Genomic DNA, 20,463 nt, shown 5'->3' on the forward strand with positions numbered 1-20,463 from the left:
CATATGTTATGTTATCAGGCTGCATTTTTTTATGACTGTTTAAGGTTCCTTTTCTGTTTGCTTTAATCACTAGATCAACATTTCAGCAAATAATAACTCAAAAATCCATGTCAAAAACATCTGAAATGGTTCCAGCAAACACAGTCCATTCATTTCATCAGCACAATTTATTTGTTCTGTTTCCTCTGACCTAATAATTGTGACATAGATTTAGAATGCATCAAGTTGAACAAGGGGAGTTGCTATCTCAACCTGCGAGACAGTCTATATCTAGGCACCTTTAAAGCAATTGCTCCTGAGATACAGGCAGAGATGGCCAGAGACAAACTATTATTTTCCCAGTGATTTATTACCTCTGTTTTCATGATTACATGCTCATCCCTTATTTTGAGTTGCCAATTGGAACATATGCACCAAAATTAGTAACCTGAAGTTCAAAACAGGACTGGCTAAGAACGGAGACAGAAAAAAAATGGCACATAGATGCAATCGAAATTGTTTCTTTCTGCAGCACTGGAATATAGCTGTAATGTAATTTGCACATTGAGGTCCTGTAGCTTTCCAAAATAGATCTGCAATGAGTAGCGATTGCAGAAAGCTCCTCTATAGGGCTTTCTGTATTTGTCATGGAAGGTGAAACTTTACATATTTTAAATGTTTCATAACTGTCAGATTACCAGCTATTGTCTCTTTTCATTGATGATGATGGATGCTTGCATGCTCAATGATCAAAATGATGGAAGAGGGAAAGAAATTAAGATCAAGTGTACAACAATTTTATGTACAACTTAACATTAAGCTTGTTTTACACACACATACACACACACACAGATATAGATAAAAATATTTTCATTTAACTGGCTCAGTGATCAGTTATATAGAGGTCTTAATAAATGGTCAATATTTTAACCATCTTCAGTACTTTTTTGTCTAACTCTCTGTTAAATTTTAAATCAGATGTTCCCAGTTAGTCAAATTAAATATTTTCTTTAGTTAATGTAATAACAGTTAATTTTACACTATTACTTAATCCTAAAATAATCTGTCCAATATTACATTTCTTGTGTTAATTTCAATTACTCCAAGCACCCAATTAAGAATAAAGCATTTGTAAACTATTTGAAGTAACCATCCCAACATGTGTGATTTATGTGCTGAACATGATTAATGATCTCTTGGCTGATATTAAAGTAGGATTATTAGACTATAAGTGTGTGAACAAATACTGGTTCCATGCTGGAGATTACCATAGATTAATGATGGGAAAATAAGACTCATCTGACAGAGGTCTCATTTCCTGTAATTTACAGTTTAAGAGGAATCCAAACAGAAAAGGCAAACCTATACCTATGCAACTTTCCATGATTGTGATCAATCCATTAAATATAATTGTGTGTAAACATGTTTAAAATCTGCTGTGAGAATGAAGTGCTCATTAATTGATTTCACCAAAACAAAACTTTCTAACATAACCTCCATACAGTTCAGTAGGCCACGTCAGAAACAGGCTGAACAATGTGAATAAATCAGAATACATCAAAAATATGCAAAATGATTAAAATTGAATACAGCTACTAAAATATATAGACCAAGCAAGAGCCAAGGAAACTTTCCCAGCTGGAGGGAGGTTAGAATGTAAGATGGAAACGGTCTCAAGATTATTGCCTCTAGTCATACTTCTATCCACTATCCTCTGGCCCCTAAACTGCATCCCGTGCCAACATCAATCTGAGAATTTCCCTTCTTTTTCACTGGCATTTAACACGCTATCGTCCTTACCAATGGGAATGCACTGTCATATGACTTGTAACAGAATATGGAATGCGAGATCCTCCACCCTGGAATTTTGCCTGTGAGTTGGTTGCAAGAGAATTCTGTGCTCTGCAAACACACTTTTAAAAATGGCTGCTGAGACATCATATTTTCAGCCCAGTATAGTGGAATTCTCTGTTAGAATTTAGGCTAAGTGATTCCAGAACTGTTGAGGTGAATGTCAAGTGAGTAAGCAGGCTGACAGCAGGCCTATCTTGGGTCTCTGGCACTATGGCTCAGTGGTTAGCACTGATACCTCACAGCTTCAGGGACCCATGTTTGATTCTACCCTCAGGCGACTGTTTGTGTGGAGTTTGCACATTCTCCCTGTGCCTGCGTTGGTTTCCTCGGGGTGCTCCAGTTTCCTCCCACAATCCAAAGATGTGCAGCTTAGGTGAATTAGCCATGCTAAATTGTCCATAGTATCCAGGGATGTGTAGGTCAGGGGTAAATATAGAGGAATGAGTCTGGGTGGGTTACTCTTCGGAGGATCGGTGTGGACTTATTGGCCTGAAGGGCCTATTTCCACACTGTAGGGATTTTATTATTCTATTCTATTAATAAAACATAGAATAACCTCCTCCCCTGCCCCTTGTTTGGCTACATGCTCCCATGTTCCATCCATGCTAACCAATACCACCTCATACCCTGTATCCACCCCATAACTCTTCACATCCTCCAGGTCAACCTGTGTCCCTGTCCTTTTATTGCTCCATGTCAATTTTCTGACAATTCATGCTAACCCATGTCCCCACTTTTCACTCTAATCTATGCCTAAAATTCACCTATTGAAGAATTAACTGTATTAAAAGACTCATGCACAAAAAGCCATTCAGTATATTTACATTCCTTTAAACACATAATGTTTATAGTAACAAACATCCAGTCAAGTACATAATCCATTTTGATAACAAGCATTAGAATTCATAGTTCCACTTCAAAGAGTCTATATCTACTTGGAGATGTCAATCAAAATTAGAAATGGCAGGAGAAAGTGAAGACTGCAGATGCTGGAAATCAGAGTCGACAGTGTGGTGCTGGAAAAGCACAGCAGGTCAGGCAACAGCCAAGGAGGAGGAAAATTGGCATTTCAGGCATAAGCACTTCATCAGGAATGATGACCTGCTATGCTTTTCCAGCACCACACTGTCGACTCAGATATGGCAGGAACGCTGCTGTGAGAATGCATTGCTATGAAATCAGTCACACGGTACTAATCCAATAATGGAAAATTTCGGGCATATGGTGACAGAAAGAATGTTTTGGAAAACTTTCACCAGGTTTATAGTTTATTCCTGTTCAAATAAGTTCAGCCACAATGGGCTTGGAATTTCCTGTGGCTGTGAACTGCTAAGTACAAAATTAATTGGTCCATTGGGATCAAATTTGGCTACCAGCCATACAGTCGATGGTTCGGTGGCATGACTTGGACGCCACAGACCCATTTTAAGAAAGTATTGATTATCTTAGCTTCTTTCTGAAGAAAGCTGATGGGCAAGAAAAACTTATTTCATTGGGGCACATTCACGGCACTCTACACCACCTAAATGAGACAATGTCCTGACAGGATTCCCACACACAAGGTCCTCCCCACTGATTTACGTCAAAGTCATGTAAATGCAGGAATCAACTGCTGATTCGAGATACATTGGCAAGGTCACAACTGTGAGCACCAGGTAGGTACATCCCAACATTCTTGGTGCAGGCGACAATAATTTCTGGCCCCCAGGGTTTTTTCTACAAATTCAAGAGTTTGAAGAAAACCTGAGCTGTAGCACCTTGTACTATCCCAAAAATACAAAATGACAATTTTTTTCTAATTACATTTGAAGGATGAAGGAAGGCTACAAAGCTTAGAGGCCATGTCACTGTAGGCAACAAATGTGGTAAATCAATGTTGTCCTGCCTCAGTCTAGATCAATTTTTCAGCTTCCCATTGGAAAATTAGATGGCTCAACGCCATACGAGTTGATCAGGAATAACAATCACCATGCAACTGTAACAAAGATTCTCAAGCTATTTCCAAAATCTCATTTATTGCATTGTTTTGAAGCACACGGTTTTGCATTTTAATTCAACAGTAAAGCCACTAAGAAAGATCTTTGGGACTTAAATTAATCTTTAAATTCATGTCTAAAAAGGTTGTTCAAAAGTTAAACAGTCTAAAGGCTCTAATAAACTTTGCTTAGCAAAAAGAAATTCATGATAAGATGATTTGTTTCACCAGTATTTTTGCAATCCTTAAGACAGTAGAATATGTAACAAAATCCTTCCTGTTATTTATAAAATTCATTAGACTGTGACAAAGAAGAAGGTTACACTGATTAGAGATTTGCAACTTATTATTTTATTCATTCCAATGTAATCAATTTAATTCATCTCCTGAGACTAATTTTTTTTTGCAAATGCAATTCTATTTAACAGTTAGCATGCTGATTAGGCAAAAACAGATTTAATTAATCAGAAAACTACAAAAAAGAACTAATCAGAATGATACAGAGTGAAAATTATATCATCTGTTATACAATAATGAAATGTTATGAACAAATATATTAGTCAAGATGCATCTGGAGTGCACAAACTGCTTGATTTTTTTTTCAAAACATTAATGCATTTAAAATAATCATATTAATGAGGATGTGAAAGCTGCAGCTTCATATAAATGCATATTGATGGCTTTACAGGATGGCTGTCCACCAGTGCTGAAAATGTCTCTTCAAGATGTCATTTTGTTTTTCAGTCAAAGACTTTGTTACAGAATGTTTAACCCTACAAGTAAACAAAGCAAAGTGTGTTATGGAAAAGAGTTCTAATGTTTTTTTTGGATAACCGCCTGTCATTGGAAAAGATATTCAGAACTAGTATGCAATGAGTAGCTGGTTCAATATTGCCTATTTTATACCATCACCCAAATTGAAAATCACCCTCAGTTTGCTAACAAGAATGCCTGCGGGGAACAGAGAAATAAGTTACAATTCCCATCGCCTTGTGAATTGCTTTTTGAGTTTTAATGTCCTCGTTTTTCTGCATTGAAAAGGAAGATTATATTGCATTGATTGAACAATGCAATCACTGAACATAAATATTATCCACCACGTAAGATATTTGGATAAGTACATGATAGGAAAGGTTTATCGGGATATGGGCAAGGAGCAGCCAAGTGGGATGAGTTTAGTTTGGCATTATGTTTAGCATGGGACTGGTTGGACCGAAAGATTTGTTTCTGTGCTGTATGATACTGTGACTCCATGTATCTGTGTATCCATGCTTGTTCATTGGTAATGTACTGGGCAACAAGAACAGACACCTCTAATGGAGCGATCCAGGATACCTAGGATGTAACTATTTTCACTTGTGCAAATTATTCAGCTAAAAGCTTGCAGTGTCACTTGGGTTATATGTGTGTCACTGAATTTATTTGGAGGTTCTAAAGTACTGTTACTTGTACAACATCATGTACAACAGGTGAAACTGTGTGGGATAGTTGTCATCTTGATGATGTCACGACAACCAGCATCTAACTGAGAGACAGGAAAACAGGAAGGATGGGACTCACTAATAACCTCCCCCTGTCGTTTCATCATGGCCCCATCTCTCCATGCACACCCCTAACCACATTACCCAACTTGGCCTGGATCCTCTATAACCCTGGGATTTCACAGTTGTCCTTCCTGCTGCAACCTCTCCCTTCCTGGCATCAGCAGCACCTCCAATTTACTGGCAGCTCTCACCAGGTGGCACTGGTGCCACCCCCACCTGCTCCCCCCTCCATGACCCAATTCGTCATTCCAGGGGAAGGCCTTGGAACTAACTGGTTGAAATATGGTTCTAGAACATAGAGCATAGAATATTGCAAGCCCATCGGCTCTCGATGTTGCGCTGACCTGTGGAGCCAAGCTGAAGCCTATCTATCCTACACTATTCCACTTTCATCCATATGTTTATCCAATGACCATTTAAATGCCCTTAAACTTGATGAGTCTACTACTGTTGCAGGCAGGGTGTCCTCTGGGCTTTCCTGAGGTAAAGCCAGCAATAATCACTCACCAGATGCCCAACATGTTTCCACAACAAGTTTCCACCCATGACATTAATTGGTGCAGATGGGGAGCTCAAGGATTGGCAGAAAACAATGACTGCATGTGTTTTCCACCCCTCTCTTTCTGCTTTCATCCCACCTCACTCTGACCTGAAGTTAGAAGAGTCCAGACAGTTAGAAATTGGGGGGCTCGCAAGTTGGTAACCCCATCTCGGCATCATTGTGTCACACTGCAACTCAAAATGATCAACTAACATGCACTCTTTTGGCTCCCCTGCTTTCTCCTCTTGTCTGTTGAGGGGTGACTTCCAAGTATTTACAAATTGTCAGACAAAAGCACAACACCAATGAGGAATAGTGCTGAGGTGCAGGGATCACCCATTCATAAGGAAAACACAAAAGCATCTGCAAATATCAGAAACAAAAACAGAAGTGGCTGGAAAAGCTCAGCTGGTCTGGTAGCATCTGTGAAGAGAAATCAAAGTTAACATTTCGTGTCCAGTGACTCTTCCTCAAAACTGATATCATATGGTCCAGTATCACATGGTCAAATATCACATGCCCAGAATGTCATATGACCAAACCTTCATAGTCCCTCACTTGAGGGTAACAGCCCAGTGGGAGATAGTGTGGGTCCGTGTTTTTTGAACATTGCTTTGTACCAGATAATTAAAAAACAAATGAAACTTGCAGCAACGGCCTCAGAAAGGATGATCCGGTCCACCTGCTGTTTATCTGTGTGCTGACATTTGTTTCAGGCATGAACATACCTTCAGGACTTTCCACCCTTTCTCAATATGGTGGGACATACAGTCACTTTCAGCTGGAACTCTAACCCTAACCCTAAACCTAACCCTAATCCTAACCAGCTGGACAGAGCATGCCCTTTCTGCCCATCATACTGAAACCTTGGGAGATCATCTGACATCCGAGAAACAGGTAGCCTCTGATTTTGAGCCCTTTACTTCAAAGTCAAACAGTGTTGCTATGAAATTCACTTTCCAGGTACACTTACAGTCAGAATTTCTGAACCTTCCAATAGGGAGGTGAAGCACACACCATTTTTATTTTTCGCACATGAATGGGACACATGATTTTATTTTAAGGTTGCTAAATAGTCATTCCGAGTTGCAGTATATTGCAATCTGCTGCATGTCAAAAAAATACTCGTCTAAATTTCTATTAAATTGTGGAATATGAGGTGAGAACAAATCTGACTCTGGCAATGTTTGCCTTTTCCACTCTTGAACAAAGAAGCATGGAATAGCAAGTTGGGTCCTGCAGTAGTGTTATGTGAAGAGTGAGTATACTCGTGTATTATGGCCTTATTCTCACTGCATACCAGCTTGATTTTAAGGCAGTGGAGGCTCCTCCAGTTGATGAATTTCACTGGTCATTTATTCCACATCTCAATGGTCACAAGGCTGCAATAAGTCATGCCCTGCACCTGGGGGATACCTGCAATGGAAAAGAATCCCATGGTCCTGGGGTGTGAGGCCCCATCCAGCTGAGATTGTTTGAATGACCCAGCCTTCCCACACAGCATATTAATGACCTGCAAGAAACAATGATATTCTGTTCCTCAAATGAGCTTGAGTCAAAGAAGTTCAAAGTGGAGTGGACTCGATGGGCCGAATGGTCTTGCTTCCACTCCTATATCTTATGGTCTAAAACCGCAATGATTTTAATTAAGGTATGGTGCCCAGTACTGCGAGGTCTGAGGTCTTTCTCAATGTGGGAATGAGTCTCAATCACCATCTGTTCACTGTCTTCAGCTGACAAGTCCAGGGATCATCCTCTTCAATGGCATATTCCATGTGGAGGGCATGGTCTTGCCTCAGTGCACCTGAATCCTATGTTTGTTTGCAGTGACATTCACAACACTTAGTGGAGCCATCGCCAACACAACTTACACCTCACTGTCCCCCAGAGAGCTAGGACTCCCTCAACTGATCAAGTGATCACAGTCCACTTGTTCCACTAACTTCGCTCACTAGAAGACAACTGTGTTACAATGGATGAGCATCATTCATGCACACTTCATAAATCCCTCTTATTGAAGGCCATGACTGGCTCCCCACTGCATCTTATCACTTGATTTGTTTCAGATCCAGCATAATTTCCTCCAAGACTAGACCTTAAAGAGTCAACAGCAAGCCGGATCCCACTTTTCCCATCTCACCACAAGAATTTCTGGTTGTTCAAAAAGCATCCAAAACGTAGGACGATGCTGCATGCCTTTCACCTCAGTTCCTGTCATCAGCTAGTCACTTAAGTCCTGTCAGTGATATTTAACGGAAACTACCTCAGTTCCAAGGGTCCTGATCACAATATCAGGATATTATGATTCGTTGAGGATAGTATATGACTAAAGGCCTTATAAAATGTTAGTTTTCTTTCGTAATTTATTGAGATGCCAACTCACTACTTCTTCTCAGGAAGGCCCATCAAACCACAAGCCAATCAGTGAGTGGCATGATCACCAGCACAGCTTCCCCTGGAATCAAGAGCTTGGGTCAAAGGTCTTGCCTGCTGAGAGTTGCCAACAAGTCAGTGGGCAGCAGCTCTTTGTGCTCAGCAGTGCTAGAGAGGAGATGGGGCTGCTTCAGAAAGAGACACCTACTGGGTACTCAGGATTGCAGAGGAACCCAGGCCACATGCAACTAATGGGTCGGTGGTGGGGGGGGGGTGGCTTTCAAGGTCTGGGGTCTGTGATGAGAGGTCAACAGTGGGTCAGCACCAAGGACATGGGAAATATATAAGTTGTTAGGCAAATCTTATTTGCCTCGTCATCACATATAAAATGATCAATGCCACCAAGCAGCAATTCATTTCCTATTTCTCTGCACTATCCTGCCAGTAATCAGCACCACTATGTCAAATATGTTCTAAACTTAAAGAATTAGTCAATGTGGGGTTACTTTTAAGCTTTTAATTTCATGCTACAGCAGATCATCGAGACTTACCACATGCTTCACCTAGGGTGTGGAACAGGGGATACTGTCTTCACTTGTTATCTTTGTAACCATCTAAGAAAAGACATAAGCGCACAAAGTCATTTCAATAAACATGCAGTAAGATGAATGACCTGAATTAATTTATGTATCTTGAAACTAATTAATTCACCTCTTTCCTTGAGAACCTAAATCACAGAAGTTCATAATCCAGCTAAAAATCACACAACACCAGGTTATAGTCCAACAGGTTTAATTGGAAGCACACTAGCTTTCGCAGCGACGCTCCTTCATCAGGTGATAGTGGAGGGCTCAATCCTAACACAGAATTTATAGCAAAAATTTACAGTGTGAAGTAACTGAAATTATACATGGAAAAATTGATTGTCTGTTAAGCCTTTCATCAGTTAGAATACAGTGAGAGTTTCACTCCTTTCATGTGTAAATCACAAAACCTTTTTTTTTAAAAGTTGCATTCTTGGGTTAGCTGTTAACAATGGTGATAATATTGTTAATACCATTGTTAACAGCTAACCCGAGAATGCAACTTTTTAAAAAAAAGATTTTGTGATTTACACATGAAAGAAGTGAAACTATCACTGTATTCTAATAGATGAAAGGCTTAACAGACAATCAATTTTTCAATGTATAATTTCAGTTACATCACACTATAAATTTTTGCTATAAATTCTGTGTTAGGATTGAGCCCTCCACTACCACCTGATGAAGGAGCATCGCTCCGAAAGCTATTGTGTTTCCAATTAAACCTGTTGGACTATAACCTGGTGTTGTGTGATTTTTAACTTTGCACACCCCAGTCCAACACCGGCATCTCCAAATCATAATCCAGCTAAGGCACACAGCACTAATGTCCACAAACTCTATGTGACTAATGGTGACTAAAATCTGACGCTGTTTTCGAAGAAGCATGGGCAAACACTTATATAACAAAATAATCATTTTGCTCAATCTAGAGAAATGAATTATCTAAATGTATTATTTGCTCATTCATTGCCATATAAAAGATGAGGAAGAGTATAGAAGAAATGCCGCAGTAAATAGCTGACACATACTTAGAGTAAATAATAATGTTTAATTTCAAGCTCTTTGATCCAGTCCATATATGGAATCAGCCTTTGTAAATGAATACTCAATCATAACCTTTCCCATTCAGATCTAATTTCATAGGAAATTGAGAGTACATTTTAAAGTTGAGAGTGCATCATTGGAGTCAATAAAATGATTCAAATCAATTGGAGGTTTTACACAATAAGGAGTTCATTTTACAGGTTTGTATTTTTTTGAAATCTAAAATGAACTGCCATCTTGTTGTTCTTTCTTTATCTATAAATTACTAAATCTTACCAAGTCTGTGCACCTGAAAGACCTACCCTTGGATTTTGCTGACTTCCTGAAATGAAATCCAAACAGTTTTCTGAATTTCTCCTGTCCCCTTGGTGCCTGGAATGTAAACCATGATTGTTCAGCCAGTTCTTCCAATTACCTTAAACCATAGCACACAAGCTAGAGCTGCTAGTACCTGCTCACCTACTGGACATGAATGTTCAGCCAACCAAAACTTCACAAAGGAATGACATCTGGGACATTATGAAGTCAATCAATTCAGTCTCAGCAGCATTTTTAATTGGCATTCAGAAAGCAATATTGAGAGAGCAGAAACCTTCTGAAGATTTTTCTGTTTGGTCAGTTTTGTGCATCAGTGTAGGACAGCACTGCGATAATGTTTTTGGCTTCAAGGAAAAGGAGCAATAAACCACAGAACTGTATCAGGACCATACATGGTTCACTTGCTTAGCAGCTCTCAAAGTAAGCAATCACATGCATAAATTGGCCACGTGGGTGAAGTACGGTGTAGTGATATTGGATCTGCAGTGCAACACAAATCACAACTTTCAAAAGTGCAAATGACTAAAATGAATCTTTAAAATTTTCCAAATGTCAAACGGTATTATTTGGGCACATAAAGGGATAAAACAAACACAATGCTTAAGCATAATGACTACGTTAACTTTAAAAGTAAAATATGGCTGTTGGACACAAATGCATTGAAAAAAAGCAGTCTGTTCACATATATTATCAGCATTTAACATTACTAGGAAATAAAAATGTTAGTTCGAGCCAATGATATGTCAACAGCGGATTCCTCACATTATCTTTTGTTGTAAAGGCAAAATCTTTGATATCATAGATTAACCACCAACTACTTCTCTTGCATCCTCTCCCAACCTAACAATTGACAGATTCTCAATCACCATCAAGGTCTTCATCTTGAATGGCAAGTTAATATTGCATTTAGAGGCCTGCAGATTTCCTAGTGCAGCAAACATATATGCCAGTGCACCCATCAGATATACTGTTGAGTAAGTTGGACTATCAGAGAGCTTATCTGAAATGTCTGCAGCAAAATCTCATTCTGGTTATACCACACCTGAAATATTGTCAACAGTTATGATGGACTTATCCAAGGAAAAACATGGTGGCATTAGGTTAAGCCTGGGTATGGGGAGACTTTATGAGGACAGGTTGAGTAGGTTGGGTCTGTGCTCATTGGAGCTTAGAAGAATGAAGGGCAACCTAATTGAAACATGTGAGATTCTTTGAGAGTTTGACAGGGTAAATGAAGAGAGGTTGTTCCACTTGTGTGAGAGTCCAGAAAGCATAATCTCGGAATAAGCCAGGACAGAGATAAGAAGGAATTTCTTCTCTGAATGTTGTGAATCTATGAAAATCCTTATTGCAGATGGTTGTTCAGGCAGGGTTGTTAAATATATTCAAAGCTGAGTAAGACAACATGGTGGCTCAGAGATTAGCATTGTTGCTTCACAGAGCCAGGGAACTGAGTTTGATTCCACCTTTGGATAACTGCATGGAGTTTGCACATTCTCTCTGTATCTTCTTGGGTTTCCTCTGGGCACTCTAGTTTCCTCCCACAGCTCAAAGATGTGCACATTAGGTGGGCCATGCTAATTTGCCAGTAGTGTCCAGGGATGTGCAGGCTAGGTCAGGGTTAGCCGTGTGAAATGCAGGATTATAGGATAGGAAGTTGGGTCTTTGGAGGGTCGGTGTAGACTTGATGGGCCGAATGGCCTGCTTCCACACTAGGAATTCTATTGACAGATTTTTAATGCTTAAGGGATTCAGATTATGGGGGAAAGGCAGGAAAGTGAAATTGAGGATGATCAGACCAGGAATTGAGGATGGCAGAACAGATTCATTGAACCAAATAACCTACTTGTGCTCCTACATCATATGGTCTTATGATCTCAAGGACAAGTAAGAATTGGAAATAAATACTGGCCTTAATAATGGCATCCACTTGCCATGAATACATAACAATTAAAACTATGTGTAACAGATTTTTTATCAATATGTTTATCAATTCTTTCAAACCATTACTTGAGTGGCCAGAATATTCTGGCAAGGACTCATTCAGCATGACAGAAAACCATTCAGCCCATAGGTTGATACTGTTATTTTAAAAGAGCTATGCAATTCATCCCACTCCCCTATCCTTCACCCAAATTTGCACTTTTTTTTCCTTTCCAAATATTTATTCAATTTCCTTTTACAAATTACTACTGAATTGTGTTCCAGCATTTTTATAGTCCATGATGTGGAGATGCCGGCATTGGACTGGAGTGGACAAAGTCAGAAGTCACATGACACCAGGTTCACCTGGTGAAGGAGCAGCACTCCAAAAGCCTGCGAGTTTAAATAAACCTGTTGGACTATAATCTGGTGTCATATGACTTCTGATTTTATAGTACATTTCACATCACAATAGTTTGCAATGTAAAAAAATTATTCTTGTCTTTTCACCTCTTGTTTTTCTTTCAAATGATCTTAAATCTGCAGCTTTTGATGACCAGAGAAACCCTGCATCATTATGAAATCTCCACTTTATCTTCTCTGCATTGAGTAAAATAATCCCAGAATCTCTAGTTTCACAATATAACTTAAATCCTCTTCCCCCCCCACCCCCCCCAAGGCACCTTTCTAGTAAATATCCTGTACACCATCTGCAAGCCATTGAACATACTTCCTGAATTTTGGTGAACACCATTCTCTGGCTGAGGTCTAATCAATGTTTTACAAAGGTTTCTCCGAACATATTTTGATCTGCCTTTTATGCCTCCGCTTATAAAGCCAAGGACCCCATATGCTTTGTTTAACAGCTATCTCAACCAACCTGTCACCTTCAAATATTTACTTATGTATAATCCCAAGTCTCTCTGTTCCTACACTCCACTCAGAATTGTATAATTTTGTTTCTATTGCCTTCTGTTAGCATTGCTACCTAAATATATCACTTCACACTTGCTTGCATTAAATTTAACTTGCCATGTGTTCAGTCATTTGATTAGTATCTGTCCTTCTGAAACCTGCTACTGTCCTCCTCAATGTTCACTACATTTGTAAATTTTGTGTCATCTGCTAACTCAAATTTAATTGAATATTTTTCACGAATGTTAGTATGACAGGAAATGGTGCTAAATTTTAAGGAATGAAACGCTATGGTGTCATACAGAGAACAAGCTGAAAATATTTTGTGCATCCCTGTGGCAAAAAATATTCTGACTTGGAAATATAAACTGTATTTAGAAAAAACATTTTGCAAACACAAATGTAGAAGTTAAGGAAGACTTTTGCAAATCATATGTCAACAAGAATTGACACAATACCTTTGCAAACTTCCCCTTAATCATCCCCATCTCTATCTTCAATTCAGTTCTTTCAAGAAAGGTCTCAATAGCTTGACTCTTAAATGTCAGTCAGTGAAATCTTACTGCCAGTTGTTTTTATTTTAGAAAAGCACCAAACACATTGTAGCATTCAGTATTGATATACCTGTGAGGTACCTGTTCCAGCATATTCCATTCAGATCTGAAAGGATACATCCCATGAAGTTCTGTCTAAAATCAGCTGCTAGAGACTTGTTCATCATGGAGTAAGGAAAATAGATCATGCAGGCTTACAGCATGAGAGCAGTGTGCATCATCTACAAAATGAACTGCAGAAATTCTTCAACACTCCTTAGACAGCACTTTCCAAACCCACAACCACTACCATCAAGAGGGTCAAGGGTAGCAAACACATGGAAACACATCCACTTGCAAATCCCTCTCCAAGCCACTCTCCATCCTGGCATGGAAATATATCACCATTTCTTCAGTGCCACTGGATCAAAATCTTGGAACATCTTCCTCAACAGCACTGAGGGCCTACATACATCAAATAGACTGCAGATACTTGAAAGACACCTTACCAGGCAGTTACTAGGTAATTGGTGATATAGTGGCAAGAGGATTGAACAAATAACTGGTTTCCATACAGTCCATAACATCACTTAAAGGTGACAAAACTGCCAAGATTTGAACGGGTAGCTTCTTCAGGGTAGCTAGGGAACAGCAACAAATGCTGGTCCAGCTGATAATGTCTACATCCCATCCCATGAATTAATTTTCAAAATTTGATGCTCCCCACCCCCGGAAGTGACTATTCAATTATTTCTTGCAATGGGATTTTAACCATTCAACTCTTGGCAGTTTTGTCACATTTAAGTGATGGCATGGAAACTATAAAGAGGCCAGTTATTCAGTCAACCTTCTTGCTACTGTTTCACTAAGTGCCTGTGATGGTACTTTCTAGAGCAGTCATGTAAAGGGTCCTGACAAAATTAAGAAAAAAAGCAAATATCCATATCTCAGGCTGTAGAGATGCCCAACTCCCTTCCCAACTACTAACGCTCTGAACCTTAATGTGATTTCCTAAGAAATATTACACAAAATTTGAGTACAGATGTCAGGGGCTTTGGCTCCCTATAAAATTCCCTCCACTCACAGTATGGAGCTGCAACAAATTCTTCACTGCATGACCATGGCTTCTTCACAGCTCACAGCTGCAGATTCACCACAAGGAATACCACCAGGAAAAAAAGTTAATGTAATAACATTTGATCCAGGCAAGTAGGTCCAGCAGAAGGTGGCAGAGACTTTTTTTATTCAATCATGGGATATGGGCATTGCTGGCTGGGACAGTACTTATTAATAAAAAAAGGTGGTAGTGAGCTATCTTCTTGACTTGTAACAGTCTATTTGCTATAAGTAGACCCTCAGTGTTGTTAGTGAGAAAAGTCCAACCATATTGTGGATAGCACGATGGCTCAGTGTGCCAGGGACCCAGGTTCAATTCTAGCCTTGGATGACTATCTATATAGTTTTTGCACATTTTCCCCATGACTGCATGGGTTTCCTCTGGTTTCCTCCCACAGTCTAAAGATGTGCAGGTTAACAGATTGCCTGTGCTAAATTGCCCCCAGTGTGCAGGTTCGGTGGATGGGGAGGCTGGTAGTGATTCTGGGTGGGATGCTGTATGGCAGGTCAGTGCAAACTCGGTTGATAAAGTGGCCTCTTTCTGTACTGTAGGAATTTGATGATTAACATACAGAAGAAGATCTATCACAAAATCTTATGTTAGATTTTAGTACCTTTCTCAAAAATTCAATGATGCTCAACCAATTTTAAATTAATATTTTTGTTTTCAAATATAATTGTGGCTAAGTTCCTACCAATCTCTTACATTTTTCAGCCCTCAAACCCTTCATGTTATCTGCTTTCTCCAACTGTAACCGCTTGTAGATTCCCACATTTAGTCACTGTATCATCAGAGGCCCTTCATTCTGGAATTCCCTCTTTAAAACTCCTTCTTAGTAAAATGTCCCAAGACACTTCACAGGAGAGTTATCCATCAATGTTTGGCATAAAACTGCATAAATTGAATTCGAAACACAAACAATCTCATGAATTAGCATGGCAAACTCAGGGGGTTGAATACTCTATCTCTGCTCTTGTATGTTCGTACATCAAACTTAATTTGATAATGCTCTTGTGAAGGCCTTGGGGCTTTTTATGAAAGATCTTGGATAAACGCAAACTGTTATGATGGTGCAAGTATAAATTAGAGTTCTCAATATCCAAATTAGCAAGGGTTGGAGTATGCATCACATCCTGTGCCTCAAACAGCATGAAAGTTTGGGTTGGCTGCATTCAGAATAACCAAAATTTATTTTGATCAGTTAATCTGAAGCAGACTGCCAGAGGTCAACATCAAACATTTCAATTTTAAAGCCAGGAAAAATTTGCAATGCTTATTTGTAAGTGTAATTTTGAGGTGTGGAGAGTCAAAGTCGACAGAGCCTTGCCAAAGATTTACCTTTACTTGATAACTAAATTCAAGACGTTTTCCAAACAATAGCCTTTTATTAATCCAATTAATGATTCATACTGTACATGTGAGATATTCATAGGGTTTGATATGATGGTAACAAGAGCAGAAAAATCGGAGAGAGTTGAAATGAAATGTTATAACATGGAGAGTGAAATATTTGTTCTTGTCATGCTGTTTTCCAGCAACTGCACACAGAAGTAAGGACGATTTTTCCATCTCTGAATCAGGTGTGCAGAGTCTGGAAAATTCAGACCTCCGGCCGGCTAACCTGTGAGTTTTGTTTTTTGCTCCTTTGGACTAACTGGAGTTTCACCCATTACCCTCTGAAGTAATTCAGGGAAGACCACAGTGGCTGCTGAGTGTGGAGTGGGGCTGTTTAAAACACACAATAAAACCTGCAAGACATTCTAGTACTTACCCCTCAAATTCCCATTCATGCCCCCGCCATGTCAACTCATGCCTGTATCCACCTTCCCGATCATTCAACTCCATGCCAACGTTATGGTCCTTTACAACCCCCATGGTCTTTCATATGCCCCATGCCAATCAATGCCCTCCCACTCTTACCTATGGCCCACTATCCCTATGCCAACTCATGACAACCTATGAAAATGCTCCCACTGCACTGACTTACACTCTCCATGTCAGTATCCAGGAAGGGCAGATTTCAAAAGCCAGGCTAAGGTTAAATAAAATTGCCTATTATAAACGTTACTATTAAAAAGCACATTCTCACCGATCAAATTCTGTTTGATATATTAAACTACCTTCAAGTATCTAATCCCTCTTAATAATAAGCATTTATATTCATAGCCACACATCAAGAATAGCTAATCTCTTTATAAACACTTATAGTTGTTGATCAAACTATGAACTACCAAGTTTCCGCAGACCCTAACTATGATTATGACAATCTACAGAATACGTCAGACAGCATTAATGCAACAATGACAACCCCCAGGATTATTTCACAAACATAGGAACAGGTGGAGGTCAGTCAGCCTTTTGGGGCTGTTCTATCATTCATTAATAGCGTGGCTGATCTAGCTGTGGTTTCAGCTCCATTTTCTTGTCTGATTCATACAACCCTTGAATCCTTTGTCAATAAAAGATCTATTTACCTCAGAATTGATTTTATACACTAAGCCAGTTTCCAATGTTTTCTGGAGAAGATAATTTGTAGTACTAAAAACCCTCAGAGAAAAACAATTCTACTCACCTTGTTCTAAAAGAGAGAGACATCTTATTCTTAAATCCTATCTGTTAGTTTTAGTTTCCCATACAACAGGAAACATCATCCTGTATCCGCACTATCAAGTCTCCTCTGGATCATATATGTTTAAATAAGTTCACTTCTCGAAAATGGTGCAAACAATAATTTCTTCCAACCAGAAGCACTTTTGTTTCAAAGTTTTAAGAGCAGGGGATTAAAATGACATTGATAGCTTGACAATTCTACAGGCCTCATCCAATTTTAAAGACATACATATCTAACCATTCAAAGATGTCCAAAGATGTGCAGGTTAGATGGATTAGCCATGCTAAATTGTCCATAGTGTTCAGGGACATATAGGTTAGGTGTGTTAGCCATGGGAAATGCAGGGTTATAGGGGTAGGGCACATGGGTGGGTATGGGTTGGATGCTCTTCAGAGGTTTGGTGTGGACTAGATAGGCCAAATGGCCTCCTTCCACACTCTAAGGATCCTACGATTCCAAGATTCCAAAAGGTCATCTCACCTCTTCAAAGAACTCCAGCAGGCTCAGACCTTTTCTTCAAATCACTGATTAAAAAAAGCTACTCAATGAAAGGAGCTGCATCTCCAATGGCATCTCTGTGGAGATGGACAAGCAATATACATCCCAAGGCAGGCTGCACTGCATGCTCCTACCTGTGAGGTCTTTGCAGCTTTCTTCATTAAGATCTTTGAAGAATGACTTGTGAGATGTACAGGTAAAGGCCTGCAGTACTGTCTGTCTGTTCTCTGGGAACTGACACAATCAGAATAACAAATGCTAAATAATTTCTTCACCCAGAAATGGCCATTATAAAAAGAGTCAGCCATTTTGATACTTACAGAATAAAAGGTCCCAGCTGTCATAGTAAGAACTGGCTCTGTGCTGTTCATAATGGCTATGGTCATCATTTTCCAGCTGTACTAAATATTCAATTGTTTAATATTGGGATATTGCCTTTGACATTCCAATTCCTTGTCTTGTTCAAGGCTTGAGCAATGCTTTATATGTATCACAACCAGATCCTGGATTAATGTTTAACATTACATTACTAAACTACTCTCCCTTCAGATTACACCCATCATGAACTTATTAATAATTAAAAAGCCTACTAAGTTATATTATTCTATTCCTATAAAGTCCTGGCAGGTTACACAATAGTGTAACTTTAAATTAAGGGGTGGTAGGTATAGGACAGATGTTAGGGGTAGATTCTTTACTCAGCGAGTCGTGAGTTCATGGAATGCCCTGCCAGTAGCAGTGGTGGACTCTCCCTCTTTATGGGCATTTAAACGGGCATTGGATAGGCATATGGAGGATAGTGGGCTAGTGTAGGTTAGGTGGGCTTGGATCGGCGCAACATCGAGGGCCAAAGGGCCTGTACTGTGCTGTATTTTTCTATGTTCTATGTTCTATGTTGTACTGCTTGAGTTTTAATTCTTTGGTTTTGCTCCTTGTGGCATGTCAGAATTTGTCCAACTCAACCATTTAAATTTTTCTTTTCAAAAAAAAACAACTGTACTCTCTTCATGCACATTCCACCACAACAATGAACAATTGCATACTTTTGTGGAATTATAGCTCATTAAGTTGTTTTTTATTGCTAACCTTTTCTAACTCTGAGACTTCATCAATATGCTCTTGTTTCTCTGCCAGCTCCTGACATGTTTCTGATTCATGTGATACCGGATCTTTCTGAGCAGATTGTAAGCTCTTTTGTTCTGAAATCACACCTGCAGTGTTGCCATCGTGGATTGGACGTGAGCCTTCTTTCCTTGGATCCTCCTGTTCACTGTGAAGTTCATCTGTTCCTGAAGGTAGTGCATTTGAATTTCCAAGTATTATAGCATTATGATCAACATTATTTAACAGGCTATCCTCTTTAGTTTTATTGTATTCTTGTACATTTTCAACCAGACCATCCTCATCCCCCGTCCATCCATTTGGGTCATTCCATTGCTCTCTTCTATTCTCATAATCGTCCACTTCATAATGGCTATCTTCTTTATGGTTGGTCATAAATGGAGTATCATCATAAGATGGTATTTCTTCCTCATGCACAATTTCAGCAGGTATCTGTAAAATACAACACAGTTGTTTTCACTAGGCTAGAATTTGCATTTCATCCATTGTCTAGTCACAAATGGAGATCATTACGATATCCTAGCTAATTAATGGTTGCACAAACTTCAGGATGGATAACAAGTGAGCCCAGCAAGCAGCAAACTAGCATGAAACAAGAATAAATTTAGAATCCAATAGACAATCTTGCTTTCCTTCACTCTGTTCTGCAACCTGTCAATTGCAAGCCTTTTCTTTCCCATTATTAGTGGTCACTGTTCCACTAATCTTTTTCTTTTTTCCATCCTATGGCCTAATTATGTCATTTTCTTCCTCGCTATAGCCTCACTGCTTGTAATGTTACGAGCACTAGAGAGGAACTGTGCTCATGAGTAGCTACTCTCAGGGTTAGGCATTATAGAACATCCCTCTGATTCGTTTTGCTACTGCGAGGGCAGAAATGTAAAATTGCCTCTGCTGTATTGAAATCCATGAACTTCACATTGTATCATACTCAAGCCCATTCAATAATTAGAACTTCACATCAGTTGTCAGAACCTTTCTATGGGAACAAAACCTGACATGTATATGTTGGAGCCACAGGCCAAATATCAACAAACCAAAGAGCTGGTAAAGGAAGGATGATCCCATTCCTGTGACTCCTGCCAGATATGATGCATGCCCATGCACAGGAATGTCCTAGCACAGAAACACCCAGAATGATACGGCAAACTGGTATGCCCTGCCCAGCCAGGAACAGGCTGAACGTCTGCAGTTTTGTCCTGCATTGCATTTTTACAATTGCTGTCCCAAGAAATGTCACAGTCGACAGGGAGAGGAGAGCACCCAAATCTCCATTGGGTTCATTTCCGAAATATCTAACGAGCAGTTTCACGCCTCCAAAGATGGCAATTGTTGCTGCCAATCTGTCAGCTCTAAGACCCACCATAAGACTTCAATCTGCCACGTAGAAAGCCCAAATGAACCTGACACCAGATACATATAACACTCTAAGTCTCTAAGTAAACATATAAGTCTCTAAGTAAACAGAGCCCACGATGATCAGCCCAGGACAATGCCTATCTAGAATATCCAGGATAATAGGCCCAGTCAGT

At 39.5% G+C, this 20,463-nt stretch overlaps 1 protein-coding gene across 9 annotated transcripts in view; it reads right to left on the minus strand.

The window, feature by feature from the left end:
- Positions 1–3,831: 3,831 nt before the first annotated feature.
- LOC122541600 (doublecortin domain-containing protein 2) overlaps positions 3,832–20,463 on the minus strand; it is a 128,217-nt gene continuing 111,585 nt past the window's right edge. For 6 of the 9 annotated variants that reach the window (XM_043678504.1, XM_043678520.1, XM_043678468.1 and 3 more), the window contains 4 exons: positions 18,896–19,363; positions 10,197–10,266; positions 8,818–8,880; positions 3,832–4,581 (listed from right to left, as the gene is read on the minus strand). In XM_043678504.1, the coding sequence (XP_043534439.1) occupies positions 8,858–8,880; positions 10,197–10,266; positions 18,896–19,363 (561 nt within the window). In that variant the 3' untranslated portion in view covers positions 3,832–4,581; positions 8,818–8,857. The remainder of the gene's footprint in view (positions 4,582–8,817; positions 8,881–10,196; positions 10,267–18,895; positions 19,364–20,463) is intronic. The other 3 variants (XM_043678529.1, XM_043678512.1, XM_043678538.1) reach the window with 3 other exon arrangements.

Source organism: Chiloscyllium plagiosum, chromosome 3 (genome assembly GCF_004010195.1).
Source record: "Chiloscyllium plagiosum isolate BGI_BamShark_2017 chromosome 3, ASM401019v2, whole genome shotgun sequence".
NCBI classification, from domain to species: Eukaryota; Metazoa; Chordata; class Chondrichthyes; order Orectolobiformes; family Hemiscylliidae; genus Chiloscyllium; species Chiloscyllium plagiosum.